At 54.8% G+C, this 26,327-nt stretch overlaps 1 protein-coding gene across 3 annotated transcripts in view; it reads left to right on the top strand.

Moving 5' to 3' along the window:
- The window catches only part of PIK3C2B (phosphatidylinositol-4-phosphate 3-kinase catalytic subunit type 2 beta), a 79,604-nt gene extending 54,101 nt beyond the window's left edge, over positions 1-25,503 (top strand). For 2 of the 3 annotated variants that reach the window (XM_039535593.1, XM_039535594.1), the window contains exons 13-33: positions 3,880-4,047; positions 4,657-4,768; positions 7,772-7,914; positions 11,700-11,888; positions 12,563-12,656; positions 12,771-12,865; positions 13,115-13,295; positions 13,898-14,005; positions 14,717-14,809; positions 15,666-15,795; positions 17,047-17,183; positions 17,880-18,049; positions 18,386-18,542; positions 19,154-19,263; positions 19,522-19,723; positions 20,314-20,438; positions 21,085-21,202; positions 21,683-21,764; positions 22,142-22,248; positions 22,355-22,483; positions 22,958-25,503. In XM_039535593.1, coding sequence (XP_039391527.1) covers positions 3,880-4,047; positions 4,657-4,768; positions 7,772-7,914; positions 11,700-11,888; positions 12,563-12,656; positions 12,771-12,865; positions 13,115-13,295; positions 13,898-14,005; positions 14,717-14,809; positions 15,666-15,795; positions 17,047-17,183; positions 17,880-18,049; positions 18,386-18,542; positions 19,154-19,263; positions 19,522-19,723; positions 20,314-20,438; positions 21,085-21,202; positions 21,683-21,764; positions 22,142-22,248; positions 22,355-22,483; positions 22,958-23,146 — 2,839 coding nt within the window. In that variant the 3' untranslated portion in view covers positions 23,147-25,503. The remainder of the gene's footprint in view (positions 1-3,879; positions 4,048-4,656; positions 4,769-7,771; positions 7,915-11,699; positions 11,889-12,562; positions 12,657-12,770; positions 12,866-13,114; positions 13,296-13,897; positions 14,006-14,716; positions 14,810-15,665; positions 15,796-17,046; positions 17,184-17,879; positions 18,050-18,385; positions 18,543-19,153; positions 19,264-19,521; positions 19,724-20,313; positions 20,439-21,084; positions 21,203-21,682; positions 21,765-22,141; positions 22,249-22,354; positions 22,484-22,957) is intronic. The other variant, XM_039535595.1, reaches the window with a different exon arrangement.
- Positions 25,504-26,327: the final 824 nt, after the last annotated feature.

Raw genomic sequence — 26,327 nt, 5'->3', positions numbered from 1 at the left:
CAGCTCCCTGCTTAGCTCTGACCTGCATCCCTTCGCCTCGGGTGGGGAGGGGAGAAGAGGGACACCCAACAGTCCAGGTGTCTGTTGAAGGGGGGCTGGATGCAGTCTGCCAAGGACTGAATGCAGATGTCTAGGCAACCATGGCAGAGGCAGAGCTGACCCGTAGAATGAGATGGGGAAGCTAGGGAGAACCAGCTGCACCCTTCTGTCCTACCTCCATTCTTGCTCGGCGCCCCACCAGATCTCACAGGGGAATGAGAACTGGATTCACAGAGTTCCCTTGTAACGTCCCCTGCCAGGGAGCAATGGCTTTTCAGGCCTCCTCACAGTAGGAAACCTGAACAACCCCGGGGGTCTTAAACTCCAGGTATCCCTCTGTTGGAGGGACGTGCTGCCAGTGTAATAGAGCACAGGAGCTTTGTAATGAGTAACCCCGGGAAACAGCCACGAGGTGGGTCAAACCCAAGTCATATTCCAACCACTTGTTCCCCCAGGAGCTCAGGGGCTTCTGAGGAAATGGGCCCTGGACCCAAACTGCACCCTGGTCTGGTCTGGCAAAGTAGAAGCCCAGGGGAAGAGGTTTCATCCCATGGCTTGTCTACAGGGGGAAAGTTACCAGCAAAACAATATCAGTATAATTCTACTGCTATAGTTGTACTGTATAGTCCAGAATAAGCATCCTCACCAGGAGCTACACTGGTATAATCACAGCAGTATAATTATACCACCATACTTCCACCGGTACGTTTTCCCCAGCAGACAAGCACCACCTCTACAATACAGTCATCACCCCTGGGGCTCTTCTGGAATCATTGCTGGCTGACAAGAGTCAGCCCAATTCCTTGCTGTGGGGTTAATGCAGTTCTGGAACAACAGAGGCAAGTGCCAACCCCACCCTCAGCAGAGTGCACAGACCCCAGCTTGGGTGCAGCTTTGCCAAAGAGCTCAGGGCTAAGTGTCCTAGGGCTCAGCACCCAGCAGCTCCCGTTGGGACCCTTGTGGCTAGATCATCTGGTAAGGGTTTTGGAAAAATTTGGCCATTGGTATTTACACCACCCCCTCCCCTCCCCTCCCTAGGGTGTTCTCTAATGGTAAGTCTAACACAGCTTGAGCTTCCTCTCAGGTATTCCAGGGACTCTCCTGCCAGGTCCTTTTCTCCCCGCAGTTCCCAGAGACACTCCTGGCCCCAATTTGTAGCCTGGTTGGAGCTAATTGGCCCCACCTGCCAACATGACTAAGCATGACCCTAAAGCAGTGCTGGGTTTTTGAACTGGCACCCAGTGTGATTCAGCAGACAAGACCTGCAGGGACTAAGGAGAGGTAGCATGTGGAGCTTTATGATAAAGCCAGTGGGAGCATCTGAGGTCCTGGTGAAATAACTTCTGAGGGGTGTCGGATCCCCTGGTAGAACCCTGTTTCATCTCTTGCTGGTGGGTCTTCTCCTTTAACCCTGTGTCCAGGGGCTGTTTGTTCCGGGGGCTCCAGCTGCTCCAGGGAAAGGGGATCTGATCTAAAAATAGCCCTAGCAGCTGAGAGGGCATGTGTACTAAGCCCGCAAAGGGGAGGGGAAAGGGATAATTTTAGAAGGAGCCTATCCCCTGAGAAGGACCCAGGGAGAGAGACACAGTAGTGCCGGCATAGAGCGGTGTTGTTAGATGACTCCCTTTGTGTGGATCTTTGCCCCCTGAAGGTTGCATGTTCAGAGGGGTTAAAGCCCAGGTTGCATGGGCTGGGCTCTGAGCCACCTCCCTGGGTCCCCTTTGCTGGCTGCACGAGGGACCTCAGCCATGGGAGTCAGCTGCTTCAGCCAGCATTGCCCTCTCGGTAGCTATGAAACTGCCTTGGTCTGGCACACCCCTGGGCTCTGCTAGCCTTGCAGGATTGGCTCCAGGACCTCTGGGGGCCTCCTTCCTTTAAGGTGACTGCATGGAGATTTGTGTGTGTGTGTCTGTGTCTCCTCTCCCCACACCCTGATCCCCCTCGCTGGGATGTTTTGGAGCAGCCCTGGCAGACTCCAGAGGGAGATGTGTCCAGTCCTGCAGGTGGTGGCCCCACCAGACCTTGGCGTGTGAGCAGGAGGGGGGAGGTAAGAAGGGGAGGGGTTGGGGAGAGGTAAAATGAGATCCTCTGAACCCCAGTGTGAGGAAAGATCCCCAGAACTGATGTCTCAGGACCAGGTGAAACCCACTGGCATGTAATCTGACTAGATAGGTGGGCTGGCAGAGCTTCCCTATGGAATACATCTGCCCCTTCCATTGATGCCTATGGGGTATCCTATAGTGATCAACCCTTTCTGGTAGGGCCTGTGGGGCTTCCCCTATAGAAGATCAACCAAGCTCCTCTACTCTCTTTCCCCACCCCCTGCAGGATCTAAAGGATCTCCTATAGAGGGGGAACCCAGCCCCTTCTTCCCTCTATAGACCAAAGAGGTAGTAGGGACCATGGCCACCCAGCTGCTTCCTCCATAGGATCCATGGCCATCTCCCTCCCAACACTCCCCCCTGCAGCTGGGAGCCTTGCAGAGGGCGGGTTTAATGCTCCTAGACCCATCCCCTCTCCTAGGTAAAGGGTTGGTGTGGGTCTCTCCCCGGCAGATGTACCAATCCTCCCAACATCTCCACTGTGCAGACAGGGAAACTGAGGCTCTAGCTTTCAAGGCAGCTCTCGGCATTGCCCTTCCCCATGCAGTGCAACGCTGATCAGGTAGGAATGTGTCTGATCCCCAGAGTCCCAGTGAACGGTGGGAGAGCAGCCGCGCTCTCTCCGGACAGATCTGCCTTCTACCCTGCCTTGTCTCCATGTTACTGCAAAGCTCTTCGAGAACCCACTCTTTCCATCGACGGGTCCGGATCCTGTTCCTGAGGACAACCTCCGTTGGGCTAGCATAGGATCAGGAGTCGGGATCTCTTGTATGACCTGGGGCAGGTCTCGGCCCAACTCTGTGCCTCAGTTTCCCTGTCTGCACAGTGGAGATCCCAGGCGTGTTGGGAGGATCGGTACATCGGGCCATCATCAGCTGGTGTGAACCGCCACAGCCCCGTTAAAGTCAAAGGCGCTGCAGTGACTTCAACCAGCCTGGGGTCTGACCTGTGCATAGGTGTGAGGTGCTCAGACATGACAGTAATGGGGGGAGGGGCAGCGTATAAGCACCTAGAAGTGGGCTGTAGCCCACAAAAGCTTGTGCTCAAATAAATTTGTTAGTCTCCGAGGTGCCACAAGTGCTCCTGTTCTTTTTGTAGATACACCTAGAAACCACTAGGTCAGATCTGGGGTCTCTGGTTCTGAGTGGGGGCTGGAAATTCCCTTACCAGTCCCTGGATTCAGTACCAAGAGGCGCTGATGCCCGAACTCCCCTGAATTTCAGTGACTGCTCTGCAGTCTCAGGGCTGGGCCCTAGAATCTGTAGCAGTTCACTGAAGTGCAAGCCCTGTCCAGACTGGGAAAAGGCAGCTCCCTCTCCGGAGGGCCTGGGTTTGCTGAGGGTATGTCTGCACAGCATCTGGGGGGCACTTCCCAGCATGGGTAGATGGATGCACTCGCTCTGCTCGAGCTTGCGCACTCAAGTATGTACCCAGGGGTCTGGGTGGGTTTGTACTCGGCTGGCTAGCCAAGCTGCTGCCCATGCCACTGCGGACCCACTGGGGATTTTTAGCACATTAGCTTGAGTGGAGCTAGAGCGTCTGCCTGCCTGCACTAGGAAGCACCCTCCCAGCTGCTGCGTAGATGTACCCTACAGCACTTAGCACCTGCAGGCTGGGCTGCACTTCCAGGGGCCATATGCTGATAGAACGCACAATGAGCCCCTTGACTATGAGAAGAGGGATCCCTGGCTGTGAAGCTAAGGCTCTGACTTGCAGATCCCCGGGTGATTTCTTCTAGGATCTGCTTCCCGATCCAAGTGAACCGGCTACCGCGGGAGACGCTGCTGAGCGCCACACTCTACGCCGTGCCCATCCCGCCTCCGGGGAGCTCCTCTGAGACCAACAAGCAGCGGCGGGTCCCCGAGGCTCTGGGCTGGGTCACCACCCCGCTCTTCAACTTCAGGCAGTACGTGCACCTTCCCTGTCCCCATCCCTTGGGCACAAAGGACGTGTTGGAGGGTGGTTACCGTATGCACTGACTCAGCTGGGATACCAAACCCATGGGATCTCCTGGTGCCAGCGTCCTGCCTGCCCGGCACCAAGGTCACTGAGTTGGCCCTTGTGTCGGGCTTGTTGCTGAGCATGGCATCAGCTGTCAAACCCAACCACTATGGGCTGCTCCCATCCTGGAGAGGCTCTGCAATGAAGCCACCTGTACTCAGAAACTACCGTCCCCTGGGTCCTCTCCTTGTTCTCAGCCTCAACAAAGCAGATCCTAATGCCCCAGGCTCTAGATTCATAGATGCAAAGGCCAGAAGGGACCATTGTGATCATCGAGTCTGACCTCCTGTGTAACCCAGGCCAGAGACCTGCCCCACAATAATCCCTAGAGGAAGTCATTCAGAAGAACACCCAATGTCAATTTAAAAATTGCCGGTGATGGAGAATCCATTGTTTAAAATGTACACCTTATTTCCCATCTGCATTGTCTAGCTTCAACTTCCAGCCATTGGATCGTGCTCTACCTTTCTCTGCTAGGGAAGGGCATAACACCCTGTCTCCTTCCTTTCTCCAGGGTCTTGACCTGTGGGCGGAAGCTCCTGGGCTTGTGGCCAGCAACTCAGGACAACTCCAGTGCCAGGTCGAGTGCTCCCAACTTCAACCAGCCCGACAGTGTTATCCTGCAGGTGAGTGCCTGACTCTCTGGGCCAGAAATCTCCCAAATGGGACTCTGGGTTTTGGATCCCTCAGTTTTGGGGGACTCAACGGGAACCGCCCTGGGCCTGGTTCTTGGAGGCAGCTGGGCATTGAAATCAGGCAGAGCTGGGAGGGCTCACCAGTCTTCTCTGCAAACCAGGAGACATCTCCCATCGCTGGCCACTCTTGAAAAATCCTGTCCCGACATGCGCTGGGCTTGGTGTGAAACCTGGGGTGGATGCTGTCTGGGCCGGTCTCTTCTTTGCTCAACCCAAAGATCTGGTCAGGGACCTGGAGGTGGCATCCCAATCACAGGGTGGGCTGGGAAGTGGATGCTTTACTGTGAGCTTTTCCCAAGTCAATAGTCAGATACAAAACATAACAGTGTCACCTGTGATAGGAGCCGCCAACCTACTAGCTGATCATCCATTTAATTAAAAAACAAAAACAACAGACTCTTGACAGGTCCATAGATGTTCTGTATTTCCCCCTGGCTGTTCCCTTTCCTCTGCTCCCCCGCCCCCACTCCAGCTCGCGTCTGCATTCCCTCAACTGCGCCTCTCTATTTCCCTTTCTCTCTTTCCTGCGAGTGCTGGCGAGTGCTGGATTCAGCTGAGCACTCAGTGGTAAAACCAGCCCTGCATACAAGGAGCTGGCAGTGGAGCAGAGCAGAGTGGGAAAGAGGCAGCTTTGGAAGACAAATATTCCAGCTGGGATGGATTGAGAATCTGTGGGTTGCAGGGCTGGCCTTAAAGGGGGAGGATTGCAGTGCTAATAGCACTCAGCCCGGCCTTCTCTCTGCTCTGTCTGTCCTTAACACTCATTTTTTCCTCTCTCTTGCTTCAGCTCCGCTGCTACCGTTTCTGTGCACTGATCCCCTTGATATGTGTCCAAGCGACTGGGGCTTCCCCAAAGTCACTGACAAATCCATCACGGTTTCAACTGAAAATCAGCCTGGGTGGGTGGGTAGAGGGTCCAGTGTGACCTGTCACTGGAACTGTCTACCTTGGCTGTAGCACATTCCTGCTCTTCCCTGTCGGCTCCTCTTGCAGGCAAGAGGAATGGCAGGGTGAGGCTGCGGCTTTCCAGGGCTTGGGAAGCTTGACCTCCTCGTCTTCCTCCCCGAGGAAGGATCAGAATGGAAACTTGCCCAGTTTGTCCCAGCTTGGTCTTGGGGTGAACCAGCATTCAGTGCTAGAGGGTAGTGAAAGTGGGACTCTCCCTCCAAACTCTCCCAGGCCAGGAAGGAGAGGTTCCTCCAGCAGGAGCCTCCCCTTACCCTGACCAAGCCCAACAGGTAATGGCAGTGTTACCTGGGGTTTTCAGAACTCCCAACAAGGGCATCTTAACTATTTCACTCCAGGAGGTGTAAGGAATAAATCAACAGGAACACAGCACTTCCCTTTGATAAGATTCATGCAAGTAAGCGTGCTCTATCTAAAACTGCAGTTTATTAGATTTAAGCACAAACAAACATGAGCATTAGGCTTAGAACATCCAGATATTTACCTAACATCTGGAACGGTCTTGAGTAATTAACAGCAGGTTCGCAGTGGCCAGTTGCTCACCCACTGGGGAAAAAGGGTGTCAGGGAAAATGTCTCTCAATATGGCTTCAGAGGACTGCTCCCAAATACACTCTGTTAGCAAATCTTGTATAACTAACTTCTACAAAACACATAGGTCATAATGACTCCTACTGTGTCATTACTTTTCTAACTTTCAATAAACTTTTCATATCAGAGGCATCTAGAACCAAGGTTTTCTAACCACCAAGGTTTTTAGTCTCAATTGTTTACTTCTGTCCTCTCCTCCCATTCTGATTAGCAGAAACTGCCAGCTAGATATGACCTTGCGTGTGAAAGCCTGTCTCCAAATTAACCCTTAACTATGTGGTGTTCTGTTTCACTACCTAAGGGTGGCCGAATGCACATAGTACACCTCTACCTCCATATAACGCTGTCCTTGGGAGCCAAAAAATCTTACCGTGTTATAGGTGAAACCGCGTTATATCGAACTTTATTTGATCCACTGGAGCGCGCAGCCCCGCCCCCCCCGGAGCGCTGCTTTACCGCGTTCTATCTGAATTCGTGTTATATCGGTTGGTGTTATATCGGGGTAGAGGTGTATGGTTACAATTAACTGGATTGCATTCTGGGGTATACGCGCCCCTCAAATCCAGGGCAAGGTCTTAGCACAGCAGAGGGGTGAGAGGACTGGCCCTTCATCTCACTGCACCAGCCGGTCACTAACCATGCAGCTGGGACTCTGTATCTGGTCATGCCAATCAGAGGGGGCAGCCTGCTGTGCGTCCTTGGGTGCCCCTCACCCGCCTGTGGCATCCAGAACATGCAGGCGGCTGAGGGGGAGAGGAAGCAGTTGCTCTGATGTCTCCACAGTAGGGAATGCTGGGAGGGGCAGGGGCTGAGTCAGCTGGGCTCCAGATTGGGACGCTGCGCAGGGTCGGGTGAGCTGTGAGTCTCTCTTCTCACAAGTCCTTATTCCCAATGGCCCTTAGTGCACCTGGCCTGGAAATTTCCCAGCACTTCCCAGTGCATGGCTCACGGGGGCGGTAGGGCCTGGCCGTGAGGCGGACACAAGGGCAATCCCGCCCTTGTCGGCTTCACGTTCCCCTCTGGGAGGGCCCTGTGTGTGACGAGTTTCACAGCCTTAGTAATGAGCGTTGCAATGGCCAGCTGAGTGAACACACAGCAATTGCACAGCATGTGGGGCTGCAGGAAGCCTGGGCACCCTACCTGCCTCAGGGCAGAAGCACAAGGCGAGGGGATGTCGGCATTCCCAGAATCCCACCTGCCTTGGGGGAACAGTAACATGGGGTGGGGGATGCAGGTATCCTGAGAACACCATGTGCCTTGGGGTCTGTAATATGAGGCAAGAGCAGCCTGTGTGCCCCACGTACCCTTGAGGAGGGCAGTAGCATGTTAACAGAGCCTGCTGGGTGACCTCTGACCTGCTCTTCCTCCCACCCTGCAGATCGATTTCCCAGCCTCTGCCTTCAACGTGACGTTCACGAGCCCACCGGCTGCCGAGTTCAGCCCCAAGTACGAGTTCCGCAGCTTGGGCAAGGAGGACCAGTGCAAGCTGAAGGAGGTGATGCAGAAGGAATCGCTGTACTGGTGAGAGGCCGTGCCCGCGTGGGGGGATGCACACACCATAGGGATGACACACGGGGAGGCGAGACCTTGGCCCAGATGCTGTCTCCAGCTCTCCTGCCCTGGACTGTAGCTCGCCAATGGGCACTGCACAAAGAAGCAGTCACATGTGGAGGGGCTGGCTGGTGTGGGTGGATCTCCATTGGGTTTTCTCCTCAGAAGTCTGTCTGTGGGAGAAGGGGTCCCTTGGGCCCTGATCCAAAGTTGAAGGCAACAGAAAAACTCCCTCTGTTTTAATAGCCTTTGGATCAGGGTCTGTGGCCAGGCAGGTTTGTGACTCTCAGGCCAGCCCGATCTCACGCTCTGCCCCCGTCCCCGCCCTGCACACATGTGCTGTCTGTCAGCAGCAGGACCAGAGGGGAGTCATGTGAGGGCCTGACCCTCATCTCTGGCAGGCTGGGGCCCCAATAGTGGCAGTGCTGGTCCTGAGAACCACACAAGGAGCTGGGAAGCTCCCTAGGGAGAGGTGAGGGCTGAGGGTCAGGGATCAGGTTTGATGCTTCTGCCCCCCATGCTCCCTGTCTGAAGGCAGCTGTTTTCAGGCTGTTCATCTGTCCTTCCCCTGAGCTCCCCGGCCTCGTGCTCTGGCAGATGGCTGAGCGGGAAGAAACTGCCTTCTCCAGATGTGTGTACAAAGAAGGTGTCTCCAGCCTCCTCACCCCCACTTCCCCCTCTGCCCAGGGCAGCTGGCTAGCCCAGCCTACGCCTCTGCATCACAGACATGTCTATAAACAGGAAGGATCAGGTGTCGCTGGCCACATGCAAGGCAGCTCACTGCAGGCTGAGCTCACTCCTAGGGCATGATCCCGACCAGCAGGGCAGGGGGTAGTATCTGTCCCTCTTCTCTAATAGACAGTGGGAAATGGAAAGGTCCCAGGGGACCTGGTAGGGCCCAGTCTCTTGGAACCGGCTGGGAAGAACCAGCAAGCAACATTCCCCCTCTCACTCATTCAGCCCCACACATGGCTCCACAGGGCATCCATACCTCCTGCCAGGCTGCCCTGCATGTGCCTGCTGAAGCGGGGAGGTCCACCCCCAATCTAAGGTTCATTACAGCCTCTGTCTCATGTGGCACCTGGCCCACCTCACCCTCCTTCTCCTCCAGTTCTCCATCTCTAAGCACCACAGAGCCCTGGCACCCCCACCCCATCTCATCTCTCCTGCCCCCCTAGCCCCTGTGGTTTTGGGGAGCTGACTCTTCCCCAAGCTCAGGGCCCATTCTGCATCCTCGCTCCCTCTCCACAGTCTCATGTAGACATGTATCCCTGGCTCCGGCTCCTGCCCCTGCCTTTGTGTGCCCTCTATAATAGCCTCACCCCCTAAGGCCAAATCCAGAACACAGGCACATCCCTGTCACCAGGTGTGATATCTGCCCTACAGCCACACACTCTGCTGCTGGGGGCAGAGAGTGCCCCCTGCTGGCGCCTACAACAAACTCTCTGCCAGCTGCTCCCATGCTGGGTACAGCATCTGCTTCAGCATTCTTCTTCTCTGGAATGATCCTTATTACCATCGCTGTATCCGGCGTGGCAAAAGTGCCGGGTGCTCTGCAAACAGAGAGACGCTCACGGAGCTTCTGGTCTAAGCAAGGCCCGGGAGAAGTGGGAGGGGGAGGCAAGTTCTACTTGTGCCCTGCTCCCCAGCTGTTGGGTGGATTGGGCCTTGGTGCAGGGATGAGCCTCCCAGAGCCGCTGGGTCTAGAAGAACAATAAAAAGCCAGAAGTGGACAAGCTCAATCCTCCATCTTGGTCACTCCCAGCTGGGGCTGCGGATCTGGGTCCCAAACCCACAGGCAGAGCACAGGATGCTCTTGCCTCATATTACAGACCCCAAGGCACATGGTGTTCTCAGGATACCTGCATCCCCCACCCCATGTTATTGTTCCCCCAAGGCAGGTGGGATTCTGGGAATGCCGACATCCCCTCGCCTTGTGCTTCTGCCCTGAGGCAGGTAGGGTGCGGCCCCAGCCCCTGCAAAAGACCCCCGGAGTCCCGACTCCAGGTGGCACTGGGAGCTGCCCCTCTGGCAGAGGAGAGAGACAGAGGCTCAGCAGAGAACAGGTGGCGGGCTGGAGGGGAGGCGTTTGAGCCCACTCCTGCTGGCCGGAATGCAGCCAGCCAGGTATGTTCCAGTCTCGGTAGAGTGGGAATAAGGAGCCTTGCTGTCCCTGTTCCTTTGCCAGCTGATCCAGGCCACGTGGTCACCTCACACATGCTGCAGCTGTTGGCTTGAAACGTGACACTACCTAGAGGAACAGGGTGCAGTGCTGGGAACTGGCAGGAGGCACCCAGCCCTTCCTGGCATTGTGCTCTGGGAGGGCAGTGTCTGGCCCGCCTGCTCCAGAGCTCGTCAGGTTCATTGCCAGGGTGGGTCGTTCCCACCTTCTCCTACGCAGGCAGCGCTTTCGCTTTCCTTTGCCTTTGTTTGTTTTGGGCGAGCTCTGTAGTAATCGTGAAAGGGAGTGTCTGGGAATGGACCTAGGCCTGGGAGCTGGGTGGGTCGGCTTCCCACACACTCAGCTCTGCTGATGCCCCTCAGTACCGATCTGCAGCCCTGCTATTCCAGCCCTGAGCTCCTTCCTACCAGCTCTGCCAAGCACCTCAGTGCCAACCCAGCCTCCCCTATTGCAGCTCTTAGATCTCCGGAGCTGCCAAGCACATTGAACTGTGCACTGGTCTGTGATGTGGAGAAATGTCCGCTAGGCACTAAGGTTATGTCTACAAGCTAGCTTGGGTAACAGAGCGCTGAAGCCACAGCAGCATGGTCTGCACAATCCTGCCTGCAACCGTGGAAAATGACTCCGGTGGCTAGCCCGGGCCAGAGCCCACATCAGAGCTGCAGGTTCGCTGCTCCAGGAACCAAACTAGATCAAATCTAGCTTGGGTAAATCTACGAGAGTTGCAAGCACACCCCATGATTGTAGTGTAGACACACCTTAAGTTGAGACCTGCCAAACTCATTTCACTGGGGCTACAATGCACTAGTGTCATTTGCCTCTGTAAGATCCAGGCCCAGGAGTGAGGGATTGTCACTCCCTGCAGTCACTGGAATGGAAAATTGTGTGCAGCCCAGGGGCTCCAGGTTGCTACAGTGCTGATCAGGATTTTCAGGGGGAGAGAATGGAGGGGAGGAGGGGGTGTGAAATTCTCCTTGCCTCATCTTCCTCAATTTCAATCCAAGCTGAAAATCAGCTAAGATGTGTCCGGAGGAATCAATGTCACTTGCCTCCGCCCGGCCAGCTGACCCCCTGAATCTATCAGGCTTGAGGTGGAAGGGTTTATGCTGCTTGATCAGGACTTGATCCAGCTGCCTTCCTCAGAAAATGGGATTGATTCATAAGCCACTACGTCACATTGGTCCCAGGATACTAGAGAGACGAGATGGGTGAGGTAATATCTTTTATGGGACCAGTTTCTGTCATGAAAGCGACAAGCTTCAGGTCTTCTCTGAGGCAGCCCTACCCAATTCTAGTAACAGGAGCCAAAGTGGGTGTCCCAGGGTTGACTTTCCTGCTCTCTTGTGGCCATTCAGAGCAATGACCCTTTTATTTCTTGTCCAGCTCCTGAGATTCCTAGAGCCAGACCGTTCCCAGTAACGCCAGTGTCAAGCCCTCTCTTCAGGGCTCTTTGACCCTGGGCAAGTCACGCCCCCACTCTGGGCCTCAGGGCCCCCGTATGTACAGCAGGGATGGAAACGCACTGCTCTCCCAAGGGACTGAGGTCTGTGTCTTGTGACCTTTGCTGCCCTAGGCTGACGGACACCGACCGGAAGAGACTGTGGGAGAAGCGCTATTACTGCCACGAGCAGCCTGGATCGCTGCCTCTGCTGCTCACCAGTGCCCCCAGCTGGGAGTGGGCCTGCCTGCCTGATATCTACGCCCTGCTGAAGCAATGGACTTACATGAACCACCAGGATGCCCTCGGGCTCTTGCATGCAACGTAAGCCGCTGCCTGGGGAGTCCGTCCTGGGGGGTGGACGTGTGGTGGGCAAAGACCGCTCCTTTTCCTCGCCCCAGCCACTCACTGGGGGCTGTGGCTTCTGCCTCTCAGCCAGTCGCCACATTAAGATGCATCCAAATCCTATGAACATCTGAACCCCAAACAATCCTAAAACTGTGCTGTGTCACCGTAGAGGGGAGGGGGAGGAACAGGGGCACAGGCTGGGCATACGTGGGTTTAGAATCTTTGCCCACAGGTTGGGCATGGGGGAGGTGGACATAGACTGGCTATTGCCTACTAATATTCCCTTTAATATTGCAACCATGACCTACTGCCTGGTAGTGAGCACAGTAGGGGAGCTGGGGGAACTGATCCAACAGGAACCCACCCAGAAAATAAAAAGGGTGGATAAGGGAACCAGGAGACTTTCTGGAGACAGGACAGACATCTCCGTTCCCATGTTTTGTGGCATTCCCAGGGGGATGATGTGCTTTGCCTGGGTGGCTGCAGCTGTGCTTTTCCCAGCACCTCCACAGTGCGCCTATGAGAGGCTGTGATGGCAGCAGACCCTCTGCAGAGAACCCAGTGGTCTCGTCTGCAGGCAGGTGGGCTGGGTTCCTCTGGAGAGAGCCTGCTGTGACCTCCTCCCAGTGATGTGTGGCTTGTGGCTGTAGGTTCCCGGATCAGGAGGTGCGGAGGACAGCCGTACACTGGATCGACTCCATGTCGGATGCAGAGCTGCTGGATTACCTGCCGCAGCTGGTGCAGGTGAGGCATGTTGGTCTGAATGACTCAGTGAACAGCATGGCCTATGGTTAGTGCCAGGCCTGTCCATCTGTCCGGCCTGCTGATGGAGAAATGTCCTTGCTTCTCTCCTCCCAGGCCCTGAAGTATGAGTGCTACCTGGACAGCCCCCTGGTACGGTTCCTTATGAAGCGAGCCATCTGTGACCTGAGAATCACCCACTACTTCTTCTGGTAATGTTGGTTTGTGTGCTGCAGCCTTTGGGAGGGGTCTGTGCTCAGCTGGGGCCTGCCCAAGAGATGGGGGGTGCCTGGGGAGTGGGCATCCCACCATTAGCATCACCAGCCATGACTTGTGCCCCTCTTAGCCTGTGAGGTACAAGCCTCAGCTCCCCACCCTGGAGTTCCTGAACCGGGGACAGTAGGAATGAGAAGGGTTGGAGCCCCTTGTCCTGACCTCTCCATGCTGCCCTCCTCCCCCAGGCTGCTGAAGGATGGACTCAAGGACTCCCAGTTCAGCATCCGCTACCAGTACCTGCTGGCGGCCCTGCTCTGCTGCTGTGGCAAAGGCCTGCGAGAGGAGTTCGACCGGCAGTGCTGCCTGGTCAACACCCTGGCCAAGCTGGCCCAGCAGGTTCGGGAGGCTGCTCCGTCCTCGCGACAGGTTGGTGCTTAGCCTGTACCTGTGGGAGGGGCAGGGGAGTCAGACTGAAACTACAAAACTCAAGGGGCTGCTCGCTTTGGTTACGGACAGTGCTCCTCTGTCTGCAGGGAGCAGGTCAAGAGTGCTGGCTGTCAGGGGACCTCCCGGCTGCTCCAGTTCCCGCCTCGTCCAGTCAGAGGCACTGTTGGGAGCCACGTAGGAGTGCTGGCTGCACTTCAGGAGTTGCTGAAGGGCCATGGGATAGGAGCATTGTTCCCCCTTCTCCTCCAACTCCCATCCCCCACTGAGGGGCCTTCCATACCCCACACATGTGCCGAGGCTCCCCCAACCTCCTCGCCCATAATTCCTTGAGGTCACGGGCCCTTCCCTCCAGCTGAGGGTGACCAGGCAGGCCTGCCTAGTGCTGTTTCTTCAGGGGTCACTGAGCAAGGCAGGGTTCCCAGGCATGCATTGCAGCTGGAGAGTGAGAAGCTGCCGTTGGGAAAGGACTGCAGCTCCCCCTCAGCCAGTCGATCCCTCCAGGGGCACTGGATTGCTGGCAGGGCTGTGGGTGGGGATGTGCATGCGAGGCTGTGACCCACCCCTCCCTGCGTCTCCGGCAGGCCATTCTCCGAGACGGGCTGGTCGACGTGAAACAGTTCTTCAGCACCAATGGCTCCTGCCGCCTGCCGCTTAGCCCCAGCCTGCTGGTGAAGGGGATCGTGCCCAGGGTGAGTGACCGAGCCGGGGCGAGAAGGGAATCGGGACTGGGGCTGCTGGTCCACCTGCTGTAGTAGGGCTAATTTCCCCCGGGGCACAGAATGCCAAGACGATGGATTCTTATGAGGAGACCTTTTGCATCGTCCATCCATCAGACTCCCCCAATCTACCTGCCCCGCAAAGAGCACCCGTGCTCAGCCTGCGTACCTCGGACCCATGTGCTCCTGACCCCCAGCCCTGTGTCTCCTCTCCACCTGCCCCAATGCTCCAGATTGGCTCCTGATCTGCACCCCATCCCATGAACCCACCTGCACCCACCTTGATGCGATGCATCCAGCTCCCTGCCTCCCCCGAACTGCAATGCCTGTCTAGCTGAACCTCGGCGTGGGTTTGGGGATGTGAGTCAAATGCCTCCAAGGGCCTTGCGTGAGCTAGGCAGAGAGAAGCCTGGTGACTGGCTAGTGCACAAATCCCCTGGCCTGAGTGTTGGGCCTGGTGGCTAGTACACATCCCACATGGCCAGGGCCCAGAGCTGGTGATCCCTGCAGGGGGCAGGTTGGTTGATGCCGCTGTCCTACTGACAGGGAATTGACCAGAGGGGGACTGTGTCCCCTGGAAGACTGAGATCATAACCCTAGGATGCTCAGGCCTGCAGCGGTGTTCATATCCCCGGGTAGCTCTGGTTCTTCCTGACAGTCTCCTCCTTCCCTCCCTGGCGGCAGGACTGCTCCTATTTCAACTCCAACGCCGTGCCCCTGAAGCTCTCCTTCCAGAACGTGGATGCCCTCGGGGAGAACATCCGTGTTATCTTTAAGGTGAGCCCTGCTGCTGCTGCGGCTTATCTGGTTGGCTCTGTGCCTGCGCCTCTGGCACAAGCGGTTCTGATCAAACAGCCATTGCCGAGGCTTCTGGTTCAAAGTGGGTAGGAGTTCACTGCAGAATATTAGCCAGTAGGACACTTCCCCCTCTCTGGCTGCTCCCATCTCTGCAGCAGCTGTGAGGTGCCTGTCAAACAAAAAGTGAGCAAAAGTCTCCGAACTGTGATGGGAACCAGCTCCACTGCAAACCATGGCTGCGTGACAAACCCTAGTTCCCCTAGAAATGCTCTCACTAAATAGCAAGATGGGGGGGGGGGCGGGAGGCCATCAACAGAAGGCACTTGAGTCCAGTTCTTCACCCACAAAATCCCTGCCACAGAAGCTGAAGGTTTAAAAAGCCAGTTGGATCATGTAGCTCATGGGCAGCGTCATTCTCTACAATCTATTCCCCCGGGCTGGTGCTCAGTTCCACTTTCAGTGTCCCAAGTGAGGAGGCTTCCACCCCTTCCCTATTCCACAGTCCAGACCTGACTGTTGGCACCTCTCCCATGATGTTCCCACTCCCTCGGCTCCCACAGAATCGCATCTGTCCCCCCCAAAAGTGAGCCCCCTTTAGCCCCAGACACATCGTGGAAGAGACCCATCATGCATTCATGAATTGTGGGGTTTGTGAAGGCTGTGCTGGGCAGAGGCAGAGCTGGCAGTGCCCTCTTTAAATCTGAGAAGAGCCTCTGTGGGGAGGGTGTGCGAGATCTCCCCTGGGAGAGGGAACCCCCGAGAGGGAACCGTGAACTGTTGGCTTCATGGAAATGCCCCAATTGTGACCATGCGCCTTCCCTCCTGTGACTGCCAGTGTGGTGACGACCTCCGGCAGGACATGCTGACGCTTCAGATGATCCGGATTATGAATAAGATCTGGGTGCAGGAGGGGCTGGACATGCGCATGGTCATCTTTCGCTGCTTCTCCACTGGCCGGGGACGGGGTAAGTCGGAGCCCGGGTGTGACGGTCTCCCACTTTCCTCCCAGGAGTTCTCTTGGGGGGTTCCTGCTCCTCTGGGGCTGTGATGCTCTCGGCAGGGAGACACTGTAGGGAACTCAGTGGCTGCAGAGCTAGGGTGAACAGCGCATGAACCCTGCGACTGTCCCTTTGGGTATGTCTCTGCTGCAGTGTGGATGTGGGCTCTGACACGTGTTTAAGCCCAAACCCCCTTTTCTGGAGGAAGGTGAGGCAGGTGCTTCGAGTAGCACTTTCTGGAGGTAGCATCCATTGGCTGCTGTAATGGCGTCCCTTGAAGACCGCAGTGCAGCTGTGGCCAGAGAACCACAGCACAGGCTAATATCAGTCAGCAGGTGCAGGGGGTGAAGAGGGTAGCTCTTCCCCCTGGACCTGTTACTGGGTGTGTCCCGAGGCATCCCGCAAGGCAGGATGGCAGCACAGGGGGCTCGCTGCCCCTCAGTAGTCAGAGCTAACTGGATGGTATTTAACTCTGCCTAGAAACCCAGCTTCTGCAGAGGTCTGGGGCATCGGTGCCTGCACATCCATCGCCTACTGAGCCGTTGTCAGAGCCACCTGACATAGCCAAGGTCCTTGGCCTCCTGCGAGGCAGGGACTCAAGGCTTCACGACCCTGCACCTCCGAGCAGGCTCTAAACGTCCCATCCCCCTTAGAGCGCCACAGGGATGGACTCTCACTGCCCCTGTGCCACGGGAGCTGGTAGATATACCCTGGGCTTTCTGCAATAATTGGATAATCCCAGACTTGAGCTGTTGCCCACGTACCAGTTCATGAGTGGGGTAAATTTGGCATAAGGGCTCAGGACCCTCTGGCCTCTTGTATCTCTCCCCACCAGTTAAATCCATAGGGATGTACCTTGCTCAGGACTGTTCTGCCTTCCCAGAGTCTTTCCTATCCAGGGGAGTTGCCTTACATCTCTGCCACCAGAGGGAGATGCTGTGGAAGACTCTTGCGGCCTGATTTTCAGAGGCGGATTTTGGTCAGTGCAACTGCACTGACCTTCAGCTCTTCTGAAAATCAGGCCCAAGGTGCCTCAAGTCAGGCTCTCAAATTGAGGCATGCAAATCGGTGACGGCTGGCCCCTCCAGGGGCTCCTGAGACCTTGGGGACCCAGGCTGGGATCTATCTGCGTCACCCAGGGCAGGGGGAGGGGTTTGAATGGACAGAGCGAGTGGCAATTCTGGGAGCTGACCCTATACCTGCTGCCTCCTCTTCCAGGCATGGTGGAGATGATCCCCAATGCAGAGACTCTGCGCAAGATCCAGGTGGAGCATGGGGTGACGGGCTCCTTCAAGGATCGCCCCCTGGCAGACTGGCTGCAGAAGCACAACCCCACGGAGGATGAGTACGAGAAGGTAGTGAAGTGGGATGCAGCGGGGTGACTTTGGAATGGAAAGGGGCCGTACAAATCCCTCTATAGGGCAGGGAGCAGGGGTCCGAGGGAGGCAAATAGCCTCTGCAGCTTGAGATGATGCACAAACGAATGCCTCAACCAATATGCTTAACTTCTTGTAAGCCCTCCACATAAACAACGGCCAACAGATGCACCCTGAGCCTGGCTTGGCCACACGCTTAGCTTTGTTTAGGACTTTCAGTAAGTGAACTTGATCTTGACCTTTTGCATAAACCAAGCCAGCCAGGTGCACCTGTGCTCCTGAATTGTGCCTACATTTAAGGACAAGCTGGACAACCCCCTGTCAGGGATGGTCTAGATATACTAGGTCCTGACTCAGCGCAGGGGCCTGAACTAGATGGCTTTTTGAGGTCCCTTCCAGCCCTGTGATTCTGTACCCACAGATTTGTTTATGTGTAGGGCCTACAGCAAGAGTGCAAGGGTTTTTTTTGTTTTTGTTTTTTTTTTAATGCTTTGTTACTGGTGAAGGCGGGTGGGGGCGCTGAGCATCATTAAGTGCCCCCCTCCACCCCACAGACCAGGCTTGCTCCTGAGAGTGCGGGACTAAACATTCCCATGCTCTCTCCCCTTCCTCTCAATTCCTTTTTGAAGTCTCTCTTCCCCCCTCGCCTGCTCTAACCCCTTCTCCCTCTCCCAGGCGGTGGAGAACTTCATCTACTCATGCGCCGGCTGCTGTGTGGCCACCTACGTTCTGGGGATCTGCGACCGGCACAACGACAACATCATGCTCAAAACCACCGGCCACATGTTCCACATTGACTTCGGCAGGTTCCTGGGCCATGCCCAGATGTTTGGCAACATCAAAAGGTGGGTGTCACCCACAGGAGCCTGGCAGAAGGGTGAGATCGCTCCCATTGTACTACATGCTGGAGCAGAACTTAGTCCTGGCTCCCTTGACCAAACATCATCTCCCTGCAGCTGTTGTGCTGGGGACGGCCATGTTTCTGTGAGACTACAGGGCTACAGTTTGTATTGTGGGCACAGCGGTTTGGAAGGTCTGCTGTGCGGCTGTCAGGGAGCCTGGCTGTGTTGTGATGGATGCAGGACAGACTGGAGTGGCTGTCTGTTCCATTTCCCATGGTCGACCCCTCTGCTCCACTCCCTGTGCTGATCTGGGCACGTGTGTCTCTTTCTATGGTGCAGGGACCGGGCCCCGTTCGTCTTCACCTCGGACATGGCCTATGTCATTAATGGTGGTGACAAGCCCTCCAGCCGCTTCCATGACTTTGTGGATCTCTGCTGCCAGGCGTACAACCTGATCCGCAAGCACACCCACCTCTTCCTCAACCTGCTGGGCCTGGTGAGAACACGGGGGGGCTGCCCTGATCCAGGCACCGGGGCAGCTTTGCTCTCGCTGGATCTCCAAAGAGCGGGCCACCCTCCACACCCAGGCCTTGAGATGCCTCCCACCCCCAGTGGTGGGAAATTCCCTTCCCCCTCGGAGTCTGCAGCTGCCTCTTGGCCTCTCTGGTTCCGCCTCCTACTCTGGGCTCTCGTGTCCCATCTGACAGCACTATGAAAGCAGCGTGCTCCACCCTTGGGGGGAGGCGTGTGCTTAGTGTCACGCAAGCGCCCCTCTGGCTGTCTGAAGTGCAGCACTGACTGCCTAATCATACGGCGCTCACCCAGCCGTCCTCACCCATGTGAGTGACTCGGATCCAGGCAGACACACCCAGCGCTGGGCTGAGCTCGCGAAGTACATCTCATGGGGTGTGGATGTGTGTTATGGGGAGAGGGCCCCCGTCCTTCTCCACTGGAGGAGTCTTCGGGGGGATGCTGGACAGGCCATCTTGACCCGCACCTGAGCCATGTTTATGGTAGAGGCCCCAGGACTGGCTGGTCCATCTCCCTCTCCCTGCTCCTTCCCCACCTCTGGGCTCCTGGCACTGACCTGGCTGCCCTGCTCCCCAGATGCTGTCCTGTGGTATCCCGGAGCTCTCCGACCTCGAGGACCTCAAGTACGTCTATGACGCCCTGCGGCCGCAGGACTCCGAAGCCGACGCCACCACCTATTTCACCAGGTAAAAGGATGCAGCTGGCGCTGGGTGACAGTTGGGGAAGGGGGCACCCCTCTGTCACCAGGGAGAGATGGAAGGGCCTTCAGTGGCTGTACACCCACTCCCAGGAAAGGAGCCAGGCTCTTTGTGTCCCAGCATCCCTGGTTGAGGGGCCCTTGTGCACTCAGAGTTTAGGAGCCAGGGGTGCCATGAATGGCAGCTGCCTTTGGCCCAGGGTGGAGTCCCTCTGCCTCACTGAGACGCTGCCCTTCCTCGTTGCAGGTTGATTGAGTCCAGCCTGGGCAGCGTGGCCACCAAGCTCAACTTCTTCATCCACAACCTGGCGCAGATGAAGTTCACAGGCTCAGACACCCGCCCCGTGCTTTCCTTCGCCCCCCGCGTGCACACGCTCAAGACATCCGGCCGGATCCGCGACGTCTTCCTTTGCCGCCACGAGAAAGTCTTCAACCCCAGCAAAGGCTATGTGAGCGCTGCAGCTCTGCTTCTGCCGGACATGTGCCGGGGGGAGATGAGAAATCTGGGAGAGGGATTCTGTGCCGGGAGGTGGGTTAGGAGGAAGGCCCAGTCTACTGCCATTCAGTGGAGACCCAGGGGCAGAGACACAAACCAAATGAAGGCTGCTGCAGCGATTTCCTGATTCTGGCCTTGCTAGGAATAGTTAGTGGTTTAGAGGAGGCAAACCCTGTACTCTGGGAAAGGGAAATGTGGGACCTGTCATTGGATGGCTGCCCTCACACTGTATGATTTGATTAGAACCCAGTGCTTTCCACTTACCCTTCCATGATGCCTTCAAAGGTGACTTGAATTTCTGCCTCCCTTCAATGCATGTTCCTGAAAACTTTCCTCCGTCTTTAACTTGGTCTGAAGTGATGCCAAAAGAAATCATTTAACCTTGGTCTGATTTCCAAACTTCTTACATTTCAGTGCATGCATGGTGGGTCTGATTCTGAGCTAACCTGGACGTCAGGTGGGCTGCTCCCGATCTGTACTGGTGTACGTGAGATCAGACTCAGGCATGCAAGCGATACCAGGCTCTGCCTCCCTGTCTTGCAGACGTACATCGTGAAGGTGCAGCGGGAGAGCCCCTGCGAGGTCACCTATGTCCAGCGTACCTTTGAGGAGTTCCAGGAGCTGCACAACAAGCTACGCCTCATCTTCCCCTCCTCTCACCTGCCCAGGTAGCCCTGCTGCCCCTCCTCTCTTCCTCAGCACTGCTTCTTGTCCCACCCCTGGAGAAAAGGGGCTGGCTACTCTGCAGCTGGTTTGGGGCTTGGTTCATCTCTGGGCGGGTGCATGCTGGGAGGGAGGATGCGCCTCCCTGGCTTGCTTTTTTGCCTCCAGGCAGCACCCACGAGGACAAGTCTCCCCCTATTGTTCCACCCCCCTCCCCATGCTGCTTCCTGACTTCCCCTGACCACTGTAACTTGACTCAGCCCACTACAGCTCTCCCTGACTCCAGACAGCACCCACCCAGACCGAGCCCTTCTCGATTCTCTTGGTGCTGAGAGATACCTGTCAGGATCCAGCTATCCTTGGCTTTAGGGCCCTCCCATCCTGCTCATGTTCCCTGCCCACCAGTGTTTGCTGGCAGCACGTGTCCAGAATGGCCTGGAAAGTCCTCTAGATTTTGTTACTGAGAAACAATCAACTCAGCACCATTGTGGTGTGATGTGCCTCAGACCAACACTTGCTGCCTCTGGCAAGAGCAGTTCGCTTAGGGGCACTACTGCTTCAGCAGTGCATTCTGCTGCCCTGGACTGGGGACTTGCTAAATGTTCTCTCTCTCTCTCTCTCTCTCTCTCCTGCACACACACAACTGGTCAGTTTCCCCAGTAGGTTTGTGATCGGCCGGTCACGCGGCGAGGCAATGGCCGACAGGAGGAAAGAGGAGCTGAATGGCTACATCTGGCACCTGATCCACTCAGCCCCAGAGGTGGCTGAGGTAAGATTCTCTTCTCAGCGCCTCTCAGTCCACAGTGGAGAAGGTTGATCTAGCATACGTGGCTTAATGGATAAGTTCTAGGAGGGAGTTTTATCTAGTGAGTACAGCAAGTGACTAAGGGACAGGATTCCTGGGCCCTTTTCCAGACTGTGTTAGTGAGAAGTGGGCAAGTCACGTCTCTCTGTGCCTCCGTTTCCCCATCTGTAAAATGGGGACAGGAACATTAGCTTTGATCCCAGGTGGGTTGTAAGTCTTAACTTAACTCCAAGTTATAAAGTTCTTTGAAGATCAGATGTGCCATCTAAGTGGTGAGTTGTTCCTCTGGCTTGGGATTCTGGAGGATGGAAGGTGCTATATTAACTGATGGTGGTGGAGTTACAGATCTTGCTTTGAAGTGTGCAGGACATGCTTACGGATGGAGATATGAGCCTGTTACCCCTGTGTGATACAAGCCAGACTTGTGCTATTCTTGCCTTGCAGTGTGATCTTGTGTATACATTCTTCCACCCCCTCCCGCGGGATGAGAAGGCTGCAGGCACCAGTCCAGCTCCAAAGCCCGCAGGTATCACTATTCATTGTATATGGTCCATCTAGTCTGGTATGGAGGCTAATATCAGGCGTGTCAAAGGGAAGGTGTAACACACCCACACAATGTACCTGTATTGTGCTGTACTAAACAACAGCAGTAGATTCCTTCCTGACCCCTTGAAGGAGCAGGAGAATGAGAGTCGAAGCAGTGGTTACCTAAGGGGAAAACAGCCGCTCCAGGGCATTCCATTGAAGTTCTTTTATGCTTCTTCCTAAGAAGCTGGCACGTGGTTTAGAATCGCTGCTGCACAGCTGTGTCGCTGCTTGGTCTCTGGCCTGTGCTGGCCTCTGTAGCTCACTCCCTGTGCTGGTAGGCACTGCGCACTATCTCTGTCCTTTGCCTCTTTCCAGATGCCACGTGGTCTCGGCCCATTGGGAAGGTGGGAGGGGAGGTGAAGCTGTCCATCTCTTACAAGAACAACAAGCTCTTCATCATGGTGATGCACATCCGAGGCCTGGTAGGTGCCTTATATCCCAGCAGCAGCTGTGGCTGCTGCGCAGGCTCTGTCTGTGTCCTGGTGCCGTGGAAATGACTGGGGTTTGTTTGGTGTCTCCCTCTTGTAGCAGCCTCTCCAGGACGGGAATGACCCCGACCCTTATGTCAAGATCTATCTCTTGCCTGACCCCCAGAAAACCACCAAGAGAAAAACCAAAGTGGCTCGGAAAACCTGCAACCCCACTTACAATGAAATGGTACCGTCTGATTCCCTTTGACACTCATGTAGGGCTCATGGACAGAGCATTCAGTTGTGAGGGGGTTAGGTTAGATCTAGAGTCAGCTAAGTGAATCTTTATCATCCTTCCAGGATGGGAATGGAATCCAGTTGCCTGCCACTACTAGTGCACTGGCTGGATTGCTTAGGTCAGTAGAGATCAAAAATTGCTGCTGACCGAGGAACGTTCAGCAACTTGTCAAATGAACTGGTGTCTCGGACCAGTTTCCAGGGAAAAGGGCCCATCTCCTATCTGGTCCTCTCAGCAGAGAGGACAAGCACTGAATGGCTCATGGAGACTGAGCTACGCTCTCCCTCCAGAGCATGGTTAAGACACAGTAATGGGGCAGCAGCAGTAGGGATTCCCCATTCTGTAACCGAGAACTTCCTTCTCCAAGCTGCCAAGGTACCGCGTTCTGACCGGTATGGGCCTTCCCCATTCTCTGTCTTGCAGCTCGTCTACGATGGGATTCCCAAAGGAGACCTTCAGCAGCGGGAACTGCGCCTGAGCGTCCTGAGCGAGGAGAGCTTCTGGGAGAATATCCTTCTTGGGGAGGTCTGCATTAAGCTACGGGACCTGGACCTGACCCAAGAGAAGATGGGCTGGTTTGAGCTGGGCTCCAGGAGCCAAGGGACCATGTGAGGAGAACGACCGTGGCAGCAGTGTCTTTGGAACCACGCCAGTCCTGCGGTGCTAGTGCTAGGCTGTGGGAATGGGTGCGAGTCCCAGGAGTTGTATCCTGGATCCAGATGGATTTTGTTTTCTGCAAGCGGGAGCTAGAGACACGCTCTCTCTGCAGATGAAGGTGTTCGTTTTTTGGGGTGGTTTTTTGTTCCATTTTCCCTAGAGACTGGGAACTCAACATCACAATAGGAAATCCTATTGTGACTTAAAAAGGCTGCAGTAGATTTTTTTTTTTTTTAAAGTTTACCTTGTGTCAAGGGAGCAACAATGAGGGAGGGGGGAGTATTGGGGACACTTTTTTTTTTCCTTTTTCTTTGAGATTTTTATTTTTAAAAAATATTGAAAAGTAATTTGTGTCCAGATGGGACATGAGGCTTTGATGAGAAGAGACCTGTGGGTGGGGAGGGAGGAGGGATACTTCACCAGTAAGGTTCTTATTGGACTGTCCCTAGGGAGTTTGTTTTAAAAGAATGTATATATCCATAGGAACTTCTGGGGGTGGGGGGAACCTAAAGGCCACAAGCAGCGGATAAGCCCTCCTTATCTCTGGGTTAGGAGGTGGTGTGCTAGGATCCAAGCTGCCTCCTCTGTCCATCTCAGAGAATTTGCTTCCAAAGGAGAGCTGTATAATTTGTACATGTGTAGAGCCTTCTGTTCTGGATTCCCGCCAGAGGGCATGCAAGTCTGTGAACCCTGCTCCTGGGGAATGACTGTCAGGGTTGATTATCAACCCTGCCCCTTGCAAAAACTCCAGCAGTATTCACTTCGATTCCCGCTGTGCTTCCCTCCCCACTCCCCAAGGCCCTTTACTCTGGCCTTGTGGCGATGCTGGGTATTCAGGAACATGACTTTTTCCATACTTCACTGTCCATGTTTTTCTTTTCCCCCCTCCTTCCCTGCTCACTCGATTAAATTGTTCCAAGAGAGAAGCAGCAGCAGAGACTATGCGAGGGGCTGGGCTAAGCCTTAGGAGTAGAGGCAGTCAAATCTTGGAAGCGGGAGATGATTTTTGTCCCTCATTCAGGTGACTTCTGGAAATTGCTCCTTGGAGCTTGAAATTCCACATGAAGGAGCTGGTCACTTGGAGCTCCGCCCCATTGTACCAAATGGGGTGGGGCTTGTGCAATGCCAATCTGCCCCTTTGGGAAGGGCGGGGCTTGCTGACTGATCAGCTAAAGAATTACGCTGGAATTGAGCACCGATGCCATTTCTATTGAGACTTCTCCACGCCTGGTATATGAGGGAGAAGGAGCCACTGGTGGCCACGCAAAGAACAGAGGGGCTGTGCTCTTCCTCTCGTCAGCCTTTCAGGGGAGAGACACGTTTGTAGAGGATATGATTTTTTTGTTTTTGTTACATTCAAATTGTGTGTGTCTGTGTAGAGGGGAAAGGAAATACCCCCTTCTTAACCTTTTTTTGGTTTTGAAAGATCCGATTCCCATTTTAAAAATGATTTTAAAGGATGTCTGTTTCCACTTGGTGTCAGAGGGGGGAGAGCCGGTGAGAGGGCTCCATCCACGGGGCAGGCAGGATGGTGGGGTTGCCCTAAACTGCGGAGTTCAAAAGATCAGGTGCCTTCCACCCCAAGCAGCTGTCTTCCTCCCTTTTCCCTCCCTCCCCCCCGAGGTGTCAATGGTGCTTTGTTTACAGGGAGAATTCCGTAAACAGATTAAACGTTTCTCAGGATCGAGAATATGAACTTATCTTTATATTAAAAGTTTTAAATATTGTATCTAGTAGGTGAATGGGTTTAAATAAGCTGGGGGTGAGGAAAGGATTCCCCCCTCCATGCCATGCTATCCACTAGTTGCAGATGTGTCGGAGGGTGGCATCTCTGAACCTCCACCGGTGGGTTTGGGAGAGGTGCATTAAGGAGATGGCCTCAAACTTAGCCAAGTTCTTCAGTCAACACACTTTCCCCCACCATCTGTGTCAGGGTGTACTTCAGGCTCCTGACGAGGCACCTTTCAGATACCTGTATCTCGCTCTGTTGTAAAATGGTGGCATTAAAATAAAAGGAAATGAAATGCAATGGAAGAATGTGTGGCGTCATGAATCCCCAAAGCCAGTGTCACAAGAGTGGACCTGCCAGTTGTGCGGCAATCTCGGCATTCCAGAATCAAACCGGTGAGGCTGCTACTCTGTGAAAGTGACTGTGCTGCAGTCCAGCCCAGCACATGGTGGGCAGACACCATCTCTCTCTGTGTTTCTGGAACACGCTGGAGAATGGGAATGAGATATGGAGCCTTTTGCCTCTGACATCAAATTCCGACCAGCTCAGTAGTGAGTGAAACTAGATACCAAGTGATGGCTACCTGCTTGCCTTTGCTAAATGATTTTGGTGGGTCTCAGCCCACTTGCTAGTAGGGAGGTGACCCAATCACAGAACTGCTGTTGCTGTTCACTCTCTTGCTTGCAGTCTCAGTAGAGAGACCAAGGACTGAAGTCCCCTTTTCATCCCTCTAAGTCAGAGTTGTGGCCCGGGGATGCAGTCTTGCCCTGTGGCTGTTTTGTCTGTGATAAAGAGAGGACTCCAGTCCCCTTAGTTGTCAAACCAGTGCTCACTAACACTAAATCAAAATGTAAAAGGTATCTAAAGAAACCATATTAAAAGAGAGAAGATAACCTAACATAGGGCATGGAGCAGAGGAGGAAAAAGTAAAGCACTCTCATTGAGAAATGGGAGTTAGCTCACAATATCCATTCCTTGTGAGTGTGCTGGGAGGAGAATGGAAAGGCCAGCACAGGTCTCTCTGCTTACTGAGGCGGCTTTATTATTGTCCGATGCTGTTGCTACAGCAACACAAAATCCAGGTTACAAACATACTTGGTTCTTAAACTACAACCTGTAATTACAACTGCCAAGGGACTGCATCAGTCATAGCTACAGAATGTTCCCATGTGTAACTGGAATGCAGAGGAACCTTTTCGCTGTTACCATGATGCTAGTCCAGGATGCATGCTAGTTGTTGGAGGGAGGCTAGGACTGAGGATGGCTGTTCCTTAGGTTGAGCTTGCAGGAGTGTGAACTGCAAGATACTGCTTACAGATTTAACCCTTTGAGGGAAGTGAGACCACAAATTAACCCTTAGATGCTCAAGGCCTGATGGTGTACTTCCACACCAACTATCCGTCCTCC

This window comes from Mauremys reevesii, linkage group 4 (assembly GCF_016161935.1).
Source record: "Mauremys reevesii isolate NIE-2019 linkage group 4, ASM1616193v1, whole genome shotgun sequence".
In the NCBI taxonomy this organism is placed as follows: domain Eukaryota; kingdom Metazoa; phylum Chordata; order Testudines; family Geoemydidae; genus Mauremys; species Mauremys reevesii.
The sequence above is the reverse complement of the archived record's forward strand: the minus strand, read 5'-3'. Positions and strand labels throughout refer to the sequence as shown.